At 38.7% G+C, this 16,829-nt stretch overlaps 1 protein-coding gene across 2 annotated transcripts; it reads right to left on the reverse strand.

Moving 5' to 3' along the window:
* Positions 1–6,473: 6,473 nt before the first annotated feature.
* Positions 6,474–16,397, reverse strand: LOC131251450 (putative metallophosphoesterase At3g03305). Of its 2 annotated transcripts, none has more exons than XM_058252148.1 (4): positions 16,047–16,397; positions 9,838–10,079; positions 7,119–8,660; positions 6,474–6,757 (listed from the first exon to the last, which is right to left on the reverse strand). In XM_058252148.1, the coding sequence occupies exons 1-4, from the start codon at positions 16,303–16,305 to the stop codon at positions 6,617–6,619; spliced, it is 2,184 nt and encodes a 727-aa protein (XP_058108131.1). In that variant the 5' UTR covers positions 16,306–16,397; the 3' UTR covers positions 6,474–6,616. The 2 variants fall into 2 exon arrangements, with proteins under 2 accessions (XP_058108131.1, XP_058108132.1); XM_058252149.1 differs by having other exon boundaries at positions 9,838–10,083; positions 16,047–16,183.
* Between the last annotated feature and the right edge of the window lie 432 nt (positions 16,398–16,829).

Here is a 16,829-nt window from a genome sequence, read left to right on the forward strand (position 1 = left end):
GACTTTTAGGAATGAACCATCCTTCAAGAAACTGAGGATTAGATTATTTGCATCTCTAAATTTAATTAGTTTTCTTAAATTTGTGGATGTTATATGTAATAAATTCGAGATATGATAGATTGTACTTAAATACGTTTGGTGACATTTAAATTTTAGAATTGAATTAATTGTATTTTCTTTTATTTAAATTTTAATTGGATGCTACTGATGATTGGTTTATGGAATTATGGGTGAAAACATAAAATTTATGAGTCGCACCCTCAAACATTGTATCAGGGTCTAGTGTAATTGGGTGTTGATCTTAGGGCGTGACATATATAAATTAACTCACAAAAGATGGGAACATTGTGAAATGTATAACTACAAGTACATTGTGAAATTGCGCAAGGTGGTGGTGGGCCACTCGGTTTATATGTGTAGAAGCTTGGTGGAGTTATAAAAGAAGGTTGTCCTGGGGGGGGTGATTAGGACCAAATAAAATTTTATGCCAATTAAATTCAATTGCCTACTTAAAATAATTTTCAATTAGAGCTAAGTAAAGTAATTTGGCACTAATGTTTTCAAGCAATTAGTGGGTCCAATCACATAGACTACAAATCATATTCCCATGAAGCAAATAGTTTATAAACATAATATTGTACATGTGTGTAGGATGTGTTAAGTATCAAATCCTAATATTCATCTAATCATGCATACATATAATTAATCAATTAATCGCATAAGTATAATTAAATAAGCGCTCAAATAGCAATTTAAAACAGAAGAATGTTTAGTGGTTTGGTTTCCCTACTCTACTCCCTGTAGACACACTCAACCCATAGGTGTACCAGATTTCACTATTGAAGGTCTCAAATCAGGTTCAATTCTAACATTTACAATCCTATACAAGGACCCTAGTGTACACTTTCGCTGGAGGCTCTCACAAGAGACTTGGTTTTTTATCAGCTAACCAACAATCTCAGTTATAGTCCAAGGACCTATGTTTACTCTTGCCAGAGGCTCCCACGGAGACTAACACGTATATACCCGTGTCTGATGAATTCGGTACTACACGAGCTTAGGTCCTACACAAGAATCTATCAAATTTTGGTCACAAATTCTTACCATCAATCCTACACAAGAAAAGAGAGTGGACTCACTCAATGATATTTATCGAATTGAGCCTCGTTGATGCGTTATCTTGGGTTGCATGATCGATGCTTTCCCGTGCTTCAATCAGCTCCCATTTTTCTCTCTCGATCAAAATGTCGATGATTTGCCAATGCTTCGTCAAGGCTTTGACTCCAAGATTAAACACCTTACATGTACTGCTCCGTTTAGGTGACCAAGGTGTTGAGAGGTTGGATGAATCTTCTACAACTAATGAAAGGTTGTAATTCTTAGGGGATTCACCTACATGGGTCTTCTAGAAGATTTATACAAAATGTATATCAATACGGTTGTGTCTAATCTTTAAAAAATTATGGAGATCAAGCTCATCTTCAAGGTGGAGATTGGAATCCTCATTAGAGTGTTAATCTCAAAGAAAATAACTTATAACTCGTTGGTTTAAAGGCTTAGGATGAGCGATATGAACATAGAATTACCTAGGCTTCTATTGCGCCAAAAACTCATCAAAATACCCAAGAACCAACCCTTTTATAAAAAGTGATTTGCAACTGCTATAAAATAACTAGTTAACAACTCTTTCAATATGATTGAAAGATCCTTCGATAAGATCAAACCCTTTATCAATTCTATTGAGAAAATTCATAATTATTTCTATATGGTTGCTGGGCTCATTCTTCGATCTAATCAAGTAGACCTTCGATTGAATCGAGTCCCATCAACAGCCTGTCAATAGGATCGAAGACCACTTGAAAACTATTATTTAGGGCATGCATATTTATAGCAGTTATGCTCCTCAACTAGCCTTACTTATAATGTTCTAATTAAGCTCTAAGGCTAAGGAATAATCAACAAGGTTTACATATTACACCATGATCATTTAGAGGTTCAAGGGGTTGTTTTGAGTCAAGGGTTAGGGTCACCGAGGTATCTCAGTTACCCATTCTTTGCTCCTTGATGCTTATGTCCATTTGTGCCTTTGGTCTTCAACTTCCAAAGGTTCAACCTATTACATGACACACCGACTCAAGTAATTGATAAACAAGATGCACAAATCAACGCACTAACACATTCTTGATGAACCCACCTATATGAGTGTGGAAATCAATCCGCTTCCTATGAGAATGGGTTGTTCTCTAAAGCGCTCGTGAAAACTCTAATAAAGTACATGGTCAAAAGTGCTAGCTTTAGTTGGACATAGACTTGTATTAGAATGTATACGTGTGATATATTAGCAAGTCATTTGATGAACTTTAGTTCAAGACTTTGACTTACAACTCTTCTAATAAAACCTAATATATTTATTAGAAAAAGTTCAAGCTTAGATATCTCAACTGATGTACATTATATTTACTATTTTATTCATTTTATATTTTTTAATGTAAGAGCTTGTTAGTTTTATTTTTAAATTACAAACAATATAAAATGTAAAGGGAGAGAAAATAAGGAGGTAGCCTTTTTTTGGTCTTTTTTAAGACCGTTGTTCTTGTCTTCTCATAGGAGAGCTTTAGTGCCATATCAAACTGTGACAAATTTTGAAAAGCTTTTATAAATAGTTAATCTGCTTAGATTTACGTAGTAAACCATAAAGAAGAGATTATGTGAGATCTCTAGCATACATCTATTTACCACATGTGCGCGCTTAGCCATGGTTGTGGGTGTGTATGATTATTATTTTTTACCTTCACAATATTTATGTTTTGAATTAAAATTTTAAAAATACAAATGCAAATTGCTTTTTTGAGTTTAAGGGGATTTACCATGTGTTTTTTTATGGGATTTGTTTGAATGATTCCATAGTTATTCAAATTTCTAAATCGTTCATTCCTCTCTCATATTTTAAAATTTCCCAGAATCTACCCTGGAACTGGAGAGCATATCTAGAAAATCAGAGAAAAAAAAAATCGTATTAAATATATAGTTATCATTTTTTCTTATGATTTTGCTTCCTTTAGGTAAAACAACTTTGGTAAGTCTATGTTTAAGCCTAAGGGTTTTGGTCATGTGCGTAAACTTGGATTAGAGCCATTCAATCAGTTTGAAGGTTCTTATAGCCATAAGACCGGTAAGCTGTGACCTAGTGCATCATATGGTGAGGGTGAAATTATCTTTAAGACAACAAGTAATGTGCCTCAGTTCTCCTACTTATGATATTATTGTTTTATGTAATGGGTTCCTTTCAATTACTATATTGATTAAAATTATTCGATTAAAAATTATCTATTTATCATGAATTTCTATGCAATCTCTTAAAATTTCAAATTTCATCATTTCCAATCCCAAGCTGATAGGGTATAGGCCTTGATGCCGGTTCTTTCAATACATGTCTTTTTCTAAGACTTATACGGGGATGTGATTGGATACCCGTCGGCTGCCCATTGGCTCTTTCCGTTGCTCATTGGCTCTTTAGACACTGGTTTCAAGTAGGTTTCAGGTTAGCTCCATATATCAAATAAGGACATTTACATGGTCTGATTCACCTGAGCGATTGGATTAGGCCATACAATTACGTCACTTTGACACGTGTGGTGTAAACGTACTCTCTAATGTGCGTCGGCTTATCAAACATCATTCCCTTGCTAGAATATTTAATGTGTAATATAACTAATTGGACCCCTCATAGACCCGACCCTGCTTGCTTTTAAATGGGCCCTGGAAACCTCACTAGACCCGATTTTTGACGGGTAGAAAAGGGTTGTCCCAAGCCTGACAGGGTATCTAAATGAGTCTGAGAATTGGACCTGGAACACTAAAATGGGATTGGTGTCCACAAGGCAACCATGGGTGGATGTACATGTTGAGATTTTGGTTTTTAAAATATTAATTTTTATTAATTTTATTTCCCCTCAAAACGAATTTGAGAAAATCAATGGAAACTTGTTTTTTTGTTTAGTCTCTCACATTGAATAGAGTTGGAGAATTTTTTTAATTATTTATAAGCCTTTGTGGAGTATTCATACTTGGAGAAACGGAGGTAGAGATACTTGATTTGCGTGTTACATGTACTTGGACAAGCCGCGAAAATATGAGAAGGAACTAGACGCTGAGTGGGTCTTAAAAAATCAGCCAGGCAACCAACAAAAGAAGAGTAGACGGATAAATGGACCCTATTGGTGCAGGGATGACCGGTTAACCAGCATTGTGGCCCAGTACGTTGGATCAGTAAAGGGCTTCATGGCCCAGTAGACGATTGGTAGGTAAGAGTGGTGGATCTGTAGTGGGTGCCGTCCATGTATGGTTCATGTTTGAAAATCACTAGAGAATCCTAGCTACCAAATATGAATGTTGATCGTTTTGACATTTTTTTTTTTTTTTTACAAGAACACAATTTGTAGGTCTCGGATGGTCGCTTCGTTGTAGTTCTCGGACATGGTCCTTCTATTCGCGACAGACCGTTCGTATGTACCTTCTCACTGGACCGAGAATCCAATCCATTAGCTTGGTCATCCATGGGCGGGCCATGAACGTGTCGTTTGGTAGCGCGTATAAGTTGAACGGTCAGATCTGTCCAGGTTCTGCTTACTCTCGGCAGAGTGAGCTTTCTTGCATGTCGGATCATGCAGATTGTTGTTTTGTTCTGTTTTTTTTATTTTTGTTTTCATTTCCAAAGTTAGCAAAGCGCTGCCCACCACCACGCAAGCAGACATGCTCATACATCACATGTGTGCTGAGATATGAGCTTTCTATCAGGTGGGCCACACTGATTTGATCTTCTGGCTAAAAATTCAGGCCATTTCACACCACGGGACCAGTGCAGGCAAACAGCTATAATAATCTTTTCTAGCAATGCATTTTACCAGTGGCCAGCCTGGGAAGTGAAATAGCCTGATTTTTTGAGCTAGAAGATCTAATCAATGTGACCCACCTGGCAAATCCAATCTGCCCTGTCTAGCTTGCCATTGGCCCTATTTTAGTTTGCATCAATCTGCTCAATTGGCACTAGTTTGGCCTTGTAGAGATCTCCTAACCAGGGTGAAAAAGGCACTGGTCCTGTAAGGAAAAGAGGATAAAGAAGTGTGTCCCATAGAGGTCCGCGATCCTAACCTTCCCCCAAGTGGGCCTTGTTATTAGATGATTTGCCGAAAAGATAATGCAAATAATTTTTATTTTTATTTTTAAAAAAAAACAAAACTGAGCGAGCCAAAGTAGACAAAACAAGTGGATACCCAAAAGTAAATAAATAGAAGTACCTAGTTTTTCTCAGGACAGCTTCTAATATCTTGGCCGACCTTTTGAGTGGGAGGCCTGACTTTCAGGTAGAGGCATTTACATCATTGAAATCTCAAGATGGACGGACAGGAACTCAAACCTTGTATGCAAGACGGTGCATGTCTCAGTGGTTGGGTCGGGCCATTCATAATCAGACTGGGCCAGCCCTAGCCCTACACCACCAATTGATCCAGATGCTGATTTCCACAGTACACTGACCGTTTGAAAGAGAAACATCTAAAACCATCGATTGGCCTGGCCCAGGCCGAATAGAATCAAAATTTTGAACGAAACCAGTTCAAAATCCAGGCATAAACCAAAACCTGAAGGCCAGCCCATTCAGAATCACAACTACACACATACGGGCAGCATACCCCAACTCCCTACCATCTTTCCTCCAGCTAATATGCCACTTGTGTTGGATGTACCATGAATACGGCAGGCCCCACCATGAAGATCAGCTGGGACAAAAATCAGACCATTTCACTCTGGTCTGACCCAACGTGCAGGTGTGGCCCACCTATTGATTGAATCCGCCCGATTTTATAGAAAAGGTCATCTTCTTGCTGGGTTGCGTTTTCCATGGTACTGAACAAGCAGCATTCTGGTGGGAAAGACTGTTCTGCACTGTTGCTTGTATGTGTCAGTTATCTTTCAGAATGACTGATCAGCTACGCTGTAGCCAACCATTTTCCCTTGAAAATATATGATAATTTGAAGAGCAAAGAGGAAAGAAGATTCTGAAGGCATGCAGAAAAAGAGTCATATAATACCACTGGTTGCAGGTAATCAGTTCTCTTTCGGAATCATTTGATATTGTAAACTACGGATGGCTTAGATTTAAACAGCACCTCTGGGACTGTTTTTGCTGCAAGCCATAATGCAAATGATTCCACGGCAAACACAAGTGCCCCACATGCCAATGTGGCATTCAAATGAGAGATCTGGGTCGTTCATCATGTAGGTCTGTCATCATTTTTTAGTATAGATCAGGAAAGCCCACTTGCCAGGTGTGCCACACAAGTTGAATGTGGATGTTGATATCGGTTATTACTTTCATAAAAGGCAACTTTGGGAACACTCAGGTCCATTTAACAAATGACCCAAATCTCACGTGTATGCCACATTGCACATGCAATGCACATGTTTGGATGTACTGCAGAAAATAGGATTCTTTGAATTTACTTATAAATCATCCAACGTATTCCACAATCAACACACTGAAGATGAATGTTGTAGCTATGCTGATAAAGCATGACCTATTCTGAGGAGTATGGATCAACAGAAAGGACCAGAATCTTCATGTCTCTGCACGATTACTCTTCGATGACGATTGAGTTGAATAAACAGATGCAGCCAGTAATAATGGTGGGGCCCATGAGAGACCAGGAGAGAGAGCAACAGGACCCACTCCATAAGACGCCATGAGGTAAGAGCATTGCTGCATCAAAACAAAGCCCATAGAAACGAGGAAGACTGAGATAAGAGTACAATAGTTTGAACTTGCGGGCCCCATGGTTCAGCAGTCCAGACTGTTGATCTCACAGGCCCCACTGCGGAGGGAACATGACTCCAAAATCTCCCAGATTGGAAAATCCTAGCCTTCCAAAGTTTAGCCCATTAAATTGATGTGGACCATTTGTATTTCTTCTCTCAACCATCCATTTGCAGTAAGTATTGACCCATCAAGGAGATATTTGAGCCATGGTCCATCCCCAGTCTGCCACATCAGATCAACCACTTGTACCAAGTAAGGACCATGGATACATATCAACTGTTAGAGAAATCAGACAGCATTTTACCCTGAAATGCATGTAGGCAACAACGAAACACACCAACAAAAGCACCGTCCTTGTCCAACCTTTGCATATCCTACATGGGGGTGTATTTATGCTCTTGCTAGACTTCGATGGAGTACCATCAGTATGCTCTGAATCCATCTTTGAAGATATCGGCTCCTTTGAGCAACTTGATTTCCTGTTGGAGTGCATGAAAAATGCCGACCTTTCCACAACCAAGCAATAAATTAGAAGAAACGAAGGACTAACAATGAGATACATGAAAGGAAGGGTGATCCCTATTATGTCGGGTGTGCCAAGCCCATCTTTCCTAATCGGAATGTCTGCAAATTGAACCGTCCATCCATTCATAGACATGCTGGTGATTGGGCCATTCTCTGATGTTGCACGTCCGAAAAACCACGGAAATCTGAATAAATAAAAAAGATAGAGTACCATGGCCCACCACAACTTTGTATCTCGAGAGCCCTCTATCAAGAACCAGAGTGGCCAGAAGAAGTACCGTCTCTGACCAATCGGCAAAGATACAGAAACTGACATTGCCCACTTCTGATATGATGCATTCCGTGCCATGAAATGGTTGAGTAGTTTCGGAAGCAAAAGCAGCACAATGAGGAAGGCTGCATTGCTCCAGAGCAGAACAGAATAAAGGGTCTCCCATCTTATATGAAGTACCAAATACGCCAACCATGTCATTGGCAAACGAGCGAGTTTACCATCAACCGAAAATGGCCTTGGAGAACTTGCAGTCTCCTTCCCATAATGATCAAATACCAGTACCTGCAGCCGGAAACGAGATGCAGATGCATCCATGTATTTGCCAGTGTCCCATTTGGCACGGAACAAGGGTCCATTGTCAGCAGGACTAGTGGCATGAAGTTGTAGTTCTTCCACTAACATGAAATCCTTTGATGAATCAAATACTTTAGCAGTCACGTTGATGATGGGTTTGGAAGAGAAGACAAGAACACTGATATCTTTTCTCAAGATACAACAATCTGAATTGATTCTATTCATACTTCTTGAATCAATGGGATGTGTGATGAGGATGGTGGTTTGGAAATCATCCTGTTTGGGCTCATGCCTGGCAAGAAGTTCGATATCCACAAAAGAAACTTGCCCCCCATCTATACCAAGAATCCTCATCAATCTGGACTCCTTCCAGTCTCCTAGTTCCCACTCCCAAAACTGTTGTAATTTCTTTGGCTGTTTGGAATCAGATGGCAATTCAATTGAATGAAGCTTCCAAAGATGTTTGCTGAACTTGGCATGAAGATGACCGCAGAGATATGCAGAGACTGACTGCCTTCCAAACATACTTTCGTAGCGCTTTCCCATTTCTGAAGAAGCAGTAAAGGACATTGGAAAATGTCCAAAGACAACCTTTGTGACTTGTGCATCAGGATCTCTATCCCAGTATTCAAGCTCTGATTCGACGGTTTCAATCCTTTCATCAGTTACATGGCCGAACAAATTTGAGGGCCCACGGAGTCCAATGTCCATCGAATCATCTATGCCCAGAAAGATGTATTTCCAGTCTCTTCCCTACAAAACCTTCAAAGCAAGCGTCAGCTCAAAATTTGTCAGCGTGCATAAAAAATTAGTTCATTTTCATTAGTGCAACGCAATTACAAAACATACACATTCGACCACATAGCATTTCTCCTCATAATAATAATTTTAAAAAACCATTCCTAGGCATAAATTTTTTTCCAGAGTTGACATTGAAACTCCAGAAAGAAAACTATTTCTGGAGATGGTCAGTTATCATGTCTATTCAATCATAGGATCACAAAGAACTAACACTTGGAAACTGGGATTAAGAATTTTAGGTAGTGTTTGTGAGTACCGCCAAATTGTGGTTGGTGGGTCTTCCAAAGAGCACTTAAGTTTCTTCGTGTTTAGGGTGGTGAGGAAAATGGAATGGCATTAAGCAGTATAGCATTTTCTTCCATTCTCTATCTCAATGTGAACTAAGAACAGGAAGGTCCTGTACACAACTCAACCACTTGGCAGCAGTGCATATGTTGGCATTAGACTCTTAATTTTTCAAATGGATGCTCGAATCAGATTCCTTGTATAAATCAATGCAATAGCAAGATCAGCCAACCTGGTACAAATCACTGCATCATTTGTTGTGTTAAGTCCACACTCATCATCATCATCATCATCATCAGCATCATATATATATAACAAAAGAAATGAGATTTCCTAAGCCACACGCATGTAAGAGACCGTTTACACGCCATGCACGTGCCGAAGGTGGCAAATGTTTTTACGATCTAATCCATCCATTAGGAGGGGCCAACCGTTTAAATGCTCCTGTATGTCCCAAACCCTATGCAAAACCTAGATACAAAAGGACCTAGGTCCAGCAAGACTCAAACCCGGGTGTGAGTACTATAGTACCACAACCAAACCCAGCCTTTTGACAGACCTAATATCAATGACACATGCAGTTGATGGATGTTGTTGTCCACCACTTGTTGAGGCAATGTTTTATTATCTAGTAACCATGTAATTGTGTTTAAATTACATAATGCCAAGTAATTTTATATATGGTTCAGATTTTGTGTCCAAGAATCAGAAGGGATTCATACAGAGGGCAGTAAGCATGATGTTGTACATTACATGAACTTCCTCCTTCAGTCAGAACAAGTAGAAACAAGATCCTTGCAGTAGCAGATGAAAAATAAGATGAAAATGGCACGAAGAAAGTTACCACAAGAGATACACTTTGGATGGTGCCAAGCCTGTTTAGCTCTGAGCTAATACTGTAATTCGAGAAGAAATCCAGCTTGTCACCAACATACGGAACTCCATATTTATCATGATTCCCTCTTATGTCAAAGAATGATTTCTTGTCCATGCCACTTCCTCTGATGACTGCATCCATTGTCTCCTTATACTGGATCCATTCCAATTCATCTTGCCTCGTGGTTGTCCTTTCCTTGTTTTTAGCATCTACCTTCACCAAGAGCCAATGAGAAATTCTAAGTAATTGATATTATTTTACAAGAGCAATGCAAAATCCTATACATTCCAATGCACTGCAGTACAGTTAATTGGATATGTAACATTATCCAGAGTCCAGACTATTTAAGAAAATAATGAGTCGATTAGATAAAAATTAAGCAGAAGACTTTAGGTAACTACCTGGTCAAGACAATTGGTAGAATTTCAACAAGATGCAATCAAAGCAAAGGTTGAAAATCGGGTTTGATGCAAATGGGTCTGGGATATTCCAAAACAGTGATTGAGGTTCACCAAGCACTAAGTCATAAAGTCAACCTATATACCACCAAGGATCTGCTGCGAGTACTAAATTGAACCCGATGATAATATAGCATATTGATGGACAAACCATTTAGACACAACAAAGGATAACAGCAAAGAAAATAAAAAAGGCAATTGTAGTGTACCAACCTGACATCAGAGGTTCCATCGCCCCTTTGAGATAGCATACTCATTTCATCCTTTATGTGGTGTATTATTATTATTATTATTATTTTGCCAATAAATTTCCTTTGCCCCTTGTGGCTTGTTTCTTTATTTGCCACCAACTTCCTATAAAAAGGAGCATCACCAGACTCTGCTTAGGTTGATCCTCTCATTCTAGAACTGCTATTCACAATGCAGTGACTGCCATACTCGTTGCCTGTTCATCATCTCGGACTTTGAATTTTTCCTTCAGATCTTTTATCGTATTCTTCTATATAAGGTCTCAATATGTGCGCTCATAACTTATAGACAAACTGAATTGTCAATTTATTTGCTTGCTCTTCACTCTCCAATCCCAAGAACATTCCCGTAGTTTTGTGGCATCTCTGACGAATTATCAGTGTATTCAATCACATATTTATTAATGTTTTAATTCATGGTAGGAAAAGAAAAAAGAAGAAAAGACAAATAGCAGGGAGAGATTCTCTCCTTCAGACCCTTATCATAGCTCCTTTAGCCAATTGATTATCTGATTGGACAAATGGCATAATCAACAAATTTTGGTATCACTTTTTCTTGAACGAAGTAACAATCTACTTCAATGCTTATGGTCCTCTCAGGGAAGCCTGGATAATTACAATGTGCATGGTAGCTCGATGTTCCAAGCATCAATAGTATTGGTGATAAATCGGTATTGTAGGGTCAGTGCTATATCATATCCTAGAATACAGAAAATCCCATGCCTTGGGGATAATATCATCAATGCATGTGATATATCATGCTATTCAATTTATCACGATACATCAGCCAACTCCATGTCATACAAGTCCCTTGTACCAATCAATACTTGACATTGCAAGCATGGTAAGAGAACAACGTAAATGCGCCCCCCCCCCCCCCAAAAAAAAAGAAAAAAAAAAAAAAAAGTTTTTTGGTGAAGTTAATATGTTCCTAGGTGTGTTTTAACCACACAAGTTCTTTCACTTCAAAATACTAGATTGGTGGAGAAATCGTGAACAGAGAGGATTTTAGGGATTTTAGGCAAAAACCCAAAGGTCCGAATTTTAGTTTCTTAAATTTGTTTTTTGCCTCAATGGATTACTAAAGAAAACAAGTTGAAATGGTATTATGCATGACTTTCAACTTTCAAGTATTAAAATTGATCTTAAGAGAAAAAAAAAAAAAAAAAAAAAATCAATTTTGAAGGTGAAAACAAAGATTGACAAAATATGAATGTTTGTTTTCACTCTTCAAAATTGTTATATAATTCTAGAATGTGTGTGTGTGGTTTTACTAGCTTCCCCACCTTCACAGGATGTTGGCAATGTCCCCAAACCTTTTAAAGGGCACATGTGATGAACTGTTCATTCATTTATACAACTAGGAGCAAGCCATGGTGCAAGAATCATGCCAACTGGATGATTCTAACCCTTTGAATGGGGCCAATTTGTTACAACCGTTTGTTGTTCACAAGCCATATATCACATGGTTAGAATCATCAAATCAAATTGTTACTTTGGAATCATAAAAAACTCAAAGTTGGATCTATCTGATAGATGTTTCAAGATCATGATTGGACCTATTTTGTTTCTCCGGTCAATCTTGACTGCCCATTTTCATGCTATTGATCGGAAGCTTAGGTTCACCAGATTGGCATGAATTTTGCAACATAGCTTGCTCCCAATTGTATGAATGAACGAACGGATAGGATTGACAATCGGTCACCCCGCGTGATATGTGTGTGTGTGTGTGTGCGTGTGCGTGTGTGTGTGCGTGTGTGTGTGTGTGTGTGTGTATATATATATATATATATATATATATATATATATATATAGAGAGAGAGAGAGAGAGAGAGAGAGAGAGAGAGAGAGTCTCAAGTCTAACTTGTTGGATTATAAGTTATGGTCCACCCAACAGATAACTTCCAACCTTTCATGTGTTTGCAACATCCAACCTGTCCAATAGGTTGAACCAATCATTGCGATCACCTTCTGTAAATATCAGCCACATCTACTCTAGGTGGATCACACTTATATTTTTCTATTTATCAATGGCTAGAGATTGTTTTCACTAGGCAATCCTCATGGTGGGGCCAACCTATTGGAAGGGTTGGATTTAACATGAACATGATAGGTTGGAAGTTATTTTCTGGGTGAACCATAAATTATGGTCCAATCCTCTCTCTCTCTCTCTCTCTCTCTCTCTCTCTCTCCACACACACGCACGCACACACATATAGCTGCACACACATGTTGATGAACTTAGGCCGATCTACAGATTGACCATAATCTTTCATTTTTGGAATGATTAAACATAATTAAAAGTGTAAATTTAAAAAGAATACTTTAATAGAGATGTATTGTGGGCGACCCCTTACATATTTCTATTAAATAATCAAACATTATTATTTGAAAAAATGGTTCATTAACAAATCATTTTATTAATTACAAATAATTTTTTATTATTATTTAAAAATCTTTTTTGTGAGGAAATAACTACATATGCATTAAATTAAAAGGAGCATAGGGAATTCCCATTTTAACAATATTCTTATTGGTTATTATATAATAAACACAATGGAAAGCCCAGTATATATTCGTCGGATATCTCATTGTGTTTGTTGGATTTCTCATCGAAAATCGGACCAATGCCAAGATCTAGATCTCCTTAAAATTTGTCTAGCATGTCTTTAAAATTGAAGAGGCACACTTTGCAAATTGTCCCACCCATACTGCTCTTGATATAGAGCGCAGGTTTAGAAGGGGTTGAAAATGTAAAACTCTTCAACTTGCATTTGTACTTTCGCAATTTCATAATGCTGACCAATGGATGGATCTGCCTCAAATGAACCTACGATGCTTCATCTATGATTTTATGATGGCATTGTGTTAGCAGCCAACAGGAACTCCTGCTCAAATACCACTTGATGTGGCTCCCAATCAATGCAACCCAATCAGCGTTACCAAGCAACATGATCAGAGTACGCAGAGGGAGATCTGGCTGGAGACACATTGTTCTCTCCAACTTGAGCTGAAAGAATGGTGAGAACCACGGCGATAATCACTAAAGGCCTTAGCCACCCTTGCACACAATTGAGAAAGAAAATAAGCAATACCAAACTGTCAACCCCTCGGACATGTGAGGGCGTTCTATTGAGATTTCAAACTCCAACTAACTACAATAGAAAGTTGAAAGCTAACTAAGATTAACTATTAGGAAAAGACCTATTCTAACTAATAGAAAAAAGAAAAGAAAAGAAAAGAAACAAGAAGCTAAAAGTGGCTTTCAAACAAGACAGATATCCATGCCATTTTCACACCCTTTGGTACTCCAAAAGTGGCTGCAAGATATGTGTTGGAAATATTAAGAGAAGTAAATTCTATCAAAATAACTAAAAACTAAGATGACATCTAAGAAAACCATTAGTTCTGTGTCTCAACTAAAGGACCCTTCATGTAGGAGTTAGGACACATGATGATGGCCCACTCTTCACGTGATTAAAGATCACAGTCCTCTAGGGTAAAAAAAGATGAACAATGCTCAATGTGCTCAAATTTTGGACCTTCGAAGGTCATGATGATGGACTTCTTGATGATCAATGGTAAAAAAACATTTGGTTCCGAATGCTGGCTGCATAAGATATGGTGAATAACAGTACTGATCCCTAATGGAGAATGGGCACCACCAATCTGTCTGACCAACAATTACGTAGCACCGTGCCTTTGTCATATATGTGCCTTAACCTAAACTCCCAAATCTTGTGCCCCGTTGTAGTTGCAACATGGTCCTAAAATCAGAAATCCTTAACCTCTAGTTAACAAACATTTGTTAAGCATGTCCCCTAACTAATTTTCATGTTAACCATACTTTTGATGACCATAAATCAGGTCGGTATGATCATACTTTTAGTGTGATTTCTATGTCTGGCCCATCCATATAGACCTACAATTTGCAAGGTCTGGACCAAGATCCTTGCATACTATGTGTATCATCTGCATGCAAGAATGGATGATCATAGATCAAATTATCAATTGCTTTTTGTTAGTCTGACACCACACATCACTTTATGCAAGGGGTGAGGGTAAGGTGATAGCAGATCACCATATTTTAAGTTGTGGTGTCCCATCCACTGTACATGTGGGGTACATGTATGGGCATCTATATTGACCAAACCACGAGTTTCATTTGTGGATAGATTATCCCGAAATTTGCACCAACCAAACAATCTTACCCATCTGATTTGTCCACTTGAATCGTCCTGCTGGTCATTTTATTTCTAGCCATCCATTTCATTGCCACCAATTAAATGGTTAGAATTGTTCAGTCAGTGTGGCTTCAAAACTCTTGTAAGGTGTGGTTTCGGATCCAGCTACCAATTTCTTCTTGTAAGGTGTCATTTGACAGCCTTGAAAGCTCTTGTTTGGCAGACAAAAGTCGAGAATTGGCCACTTTCAAAGTAGTTGGAGAGTGGTTTGCGAATTCCCTAGAATAGAAACCACCCTCCCGACGGTCATATTTTTAAAAATGTCTGGTTACTGTTCAAATTGTCTTTGGGGGATTGACTTGATTGATTATTTAGACTGGATCTGTGGACTAATGACCAATCTGATGGGATCAATCGGTTACATTATATTTTGGGGCTAAGAGGATCAATTGTTGGTCACTATATTTCTAGGATTTATTTGTTTTAGTTAGTTGTTGGGGTCTGATTAAGTATTTAATAAATTTTCCTCTTTTCTGTATTTTTATCACTATTTTGGTGACTACTTTTGGGGTAACAAATGATGCCAAATAATATGAAATTGGGCTATTAAACGAGCCCAAGATCATGCAATTCTGATTCCATTTGAGTGAGTTATGTATGACCCATTTATATAAGGCCCGTATGGTTGTGAAGGGATTCATGGGCATTTTGGTCATTTTCTGTTATTAGGGCTTATATACTTGGTTAAGTCTATATAAAGCTATGTTACAGAGGTTAATGCATTATTATGATGATTTGAATAAAACTTCTTTGTGGTTTCTTTATATTGGAAGAGGATTTGGAGGGAGGGTTTTGTGATCTCTAGCACTCGGCTAGAGGATTGTTAGGGTCTTCTCTACAATCTTGTTTATCTATCGTTGATCCTTTGCATCCTCTTTGAGGTTTACATTAGGGTTGTACTCAGGTCTTTTAATAGCAAATTCAACTTTATAAAAAAAAAAAAAAGAAGAAGAAAAAGACAGAGACAGTTGGGAGTGGAATTTGATAGCCTTGAATTTGCAAACCACCTTCTGCCCAAGAATTCAAATGGTGGCCTTTTGTTCAATCCTCACATTTTAAGCCCCCAAAATCAGAAAACTGCCAAAAGAATTGGATCCAATTCCAGATACCCAAAACTCCAAGTTGCCAAATAACCCCTCAAGCTCCCCACATATGCCCCAGTCCATCTTTACTACCTGCTCCAAGGTGTTTGATAAACAAGGACAGAGAGAAGAAACGTAGATTACCAGTTAGATCGCCGGTGATGAGGACAATCGAAGGGCGGATGACACGCAATGCAGGAACGAGCAGCCTCTTCAAATCATCGGCGCGATCAGGGTGGTAAGAGCTGACGTGAAGATCGGATATTTGGATGGCCCATGCCACGTCGCCATCGAAGTGGAAGAATTCCCGAGAAACGGAAGTATCTTCTTTGAGAATTCCAGAAGAAGAAGAGGAGAAGGAGAGGAGATGAAAGAGAAGAAGCGCTGCCGCTGCTGTTGCCATTTTTCTTCCGAAAGCGCTGACATGTTTGGGAGAAAAATGGAATTCTTACTGATATAATAAAACGTTTGGATTGGAATCTGGAATCCATTCGGTTCAATTTATTCTTTCTCCACTCGCATCTGGTTCCAGGAAGACCGATGGTCGACGACACGCCAAATGGACTTTTGGCCTCAATGATCTTGACCGTAGCTGGTCCCGACCATATAGCGGGCCCCATCACCAAGGACTCATTTTCAAAAGTCACACCTGCATATAATCCTAGCCATTACTTCTTTTTTTTTGTTAAGCTTTGCATCAGACTGACGGTTGTTAGCGTCTATTATTTTCTGGCGTTGATTTGAAGGTCCCTGATCAGATGGATAGGATCCTCTGGTGCATGTGCATTGCCATTTCGCACTTTCACTGGATAATGATCCTGAATTAGCGGCTTAATTCAAAATGAACAGGTACGGCTCAATTCAAAATGAACAGTATGACCCCAAGCCCCGCATACTTGCCCAATATGTAAATAGTATAAGTTGATA

Source organism: Magnolia sinica, chromosome 7 (genome assembly GCF_029962835.1).
Source record: "Magnolia sinica isolate HGM2019 chromosome 7, MsV1, whole genome shotgun sequence".
Taxonomy (NCBI): Eukaryota; Viridiplantae; Streptophyta; class Magnoliopsida; order Magnoliales; family Magnoliaceae; genus Magnolia; species Magnolia sinica.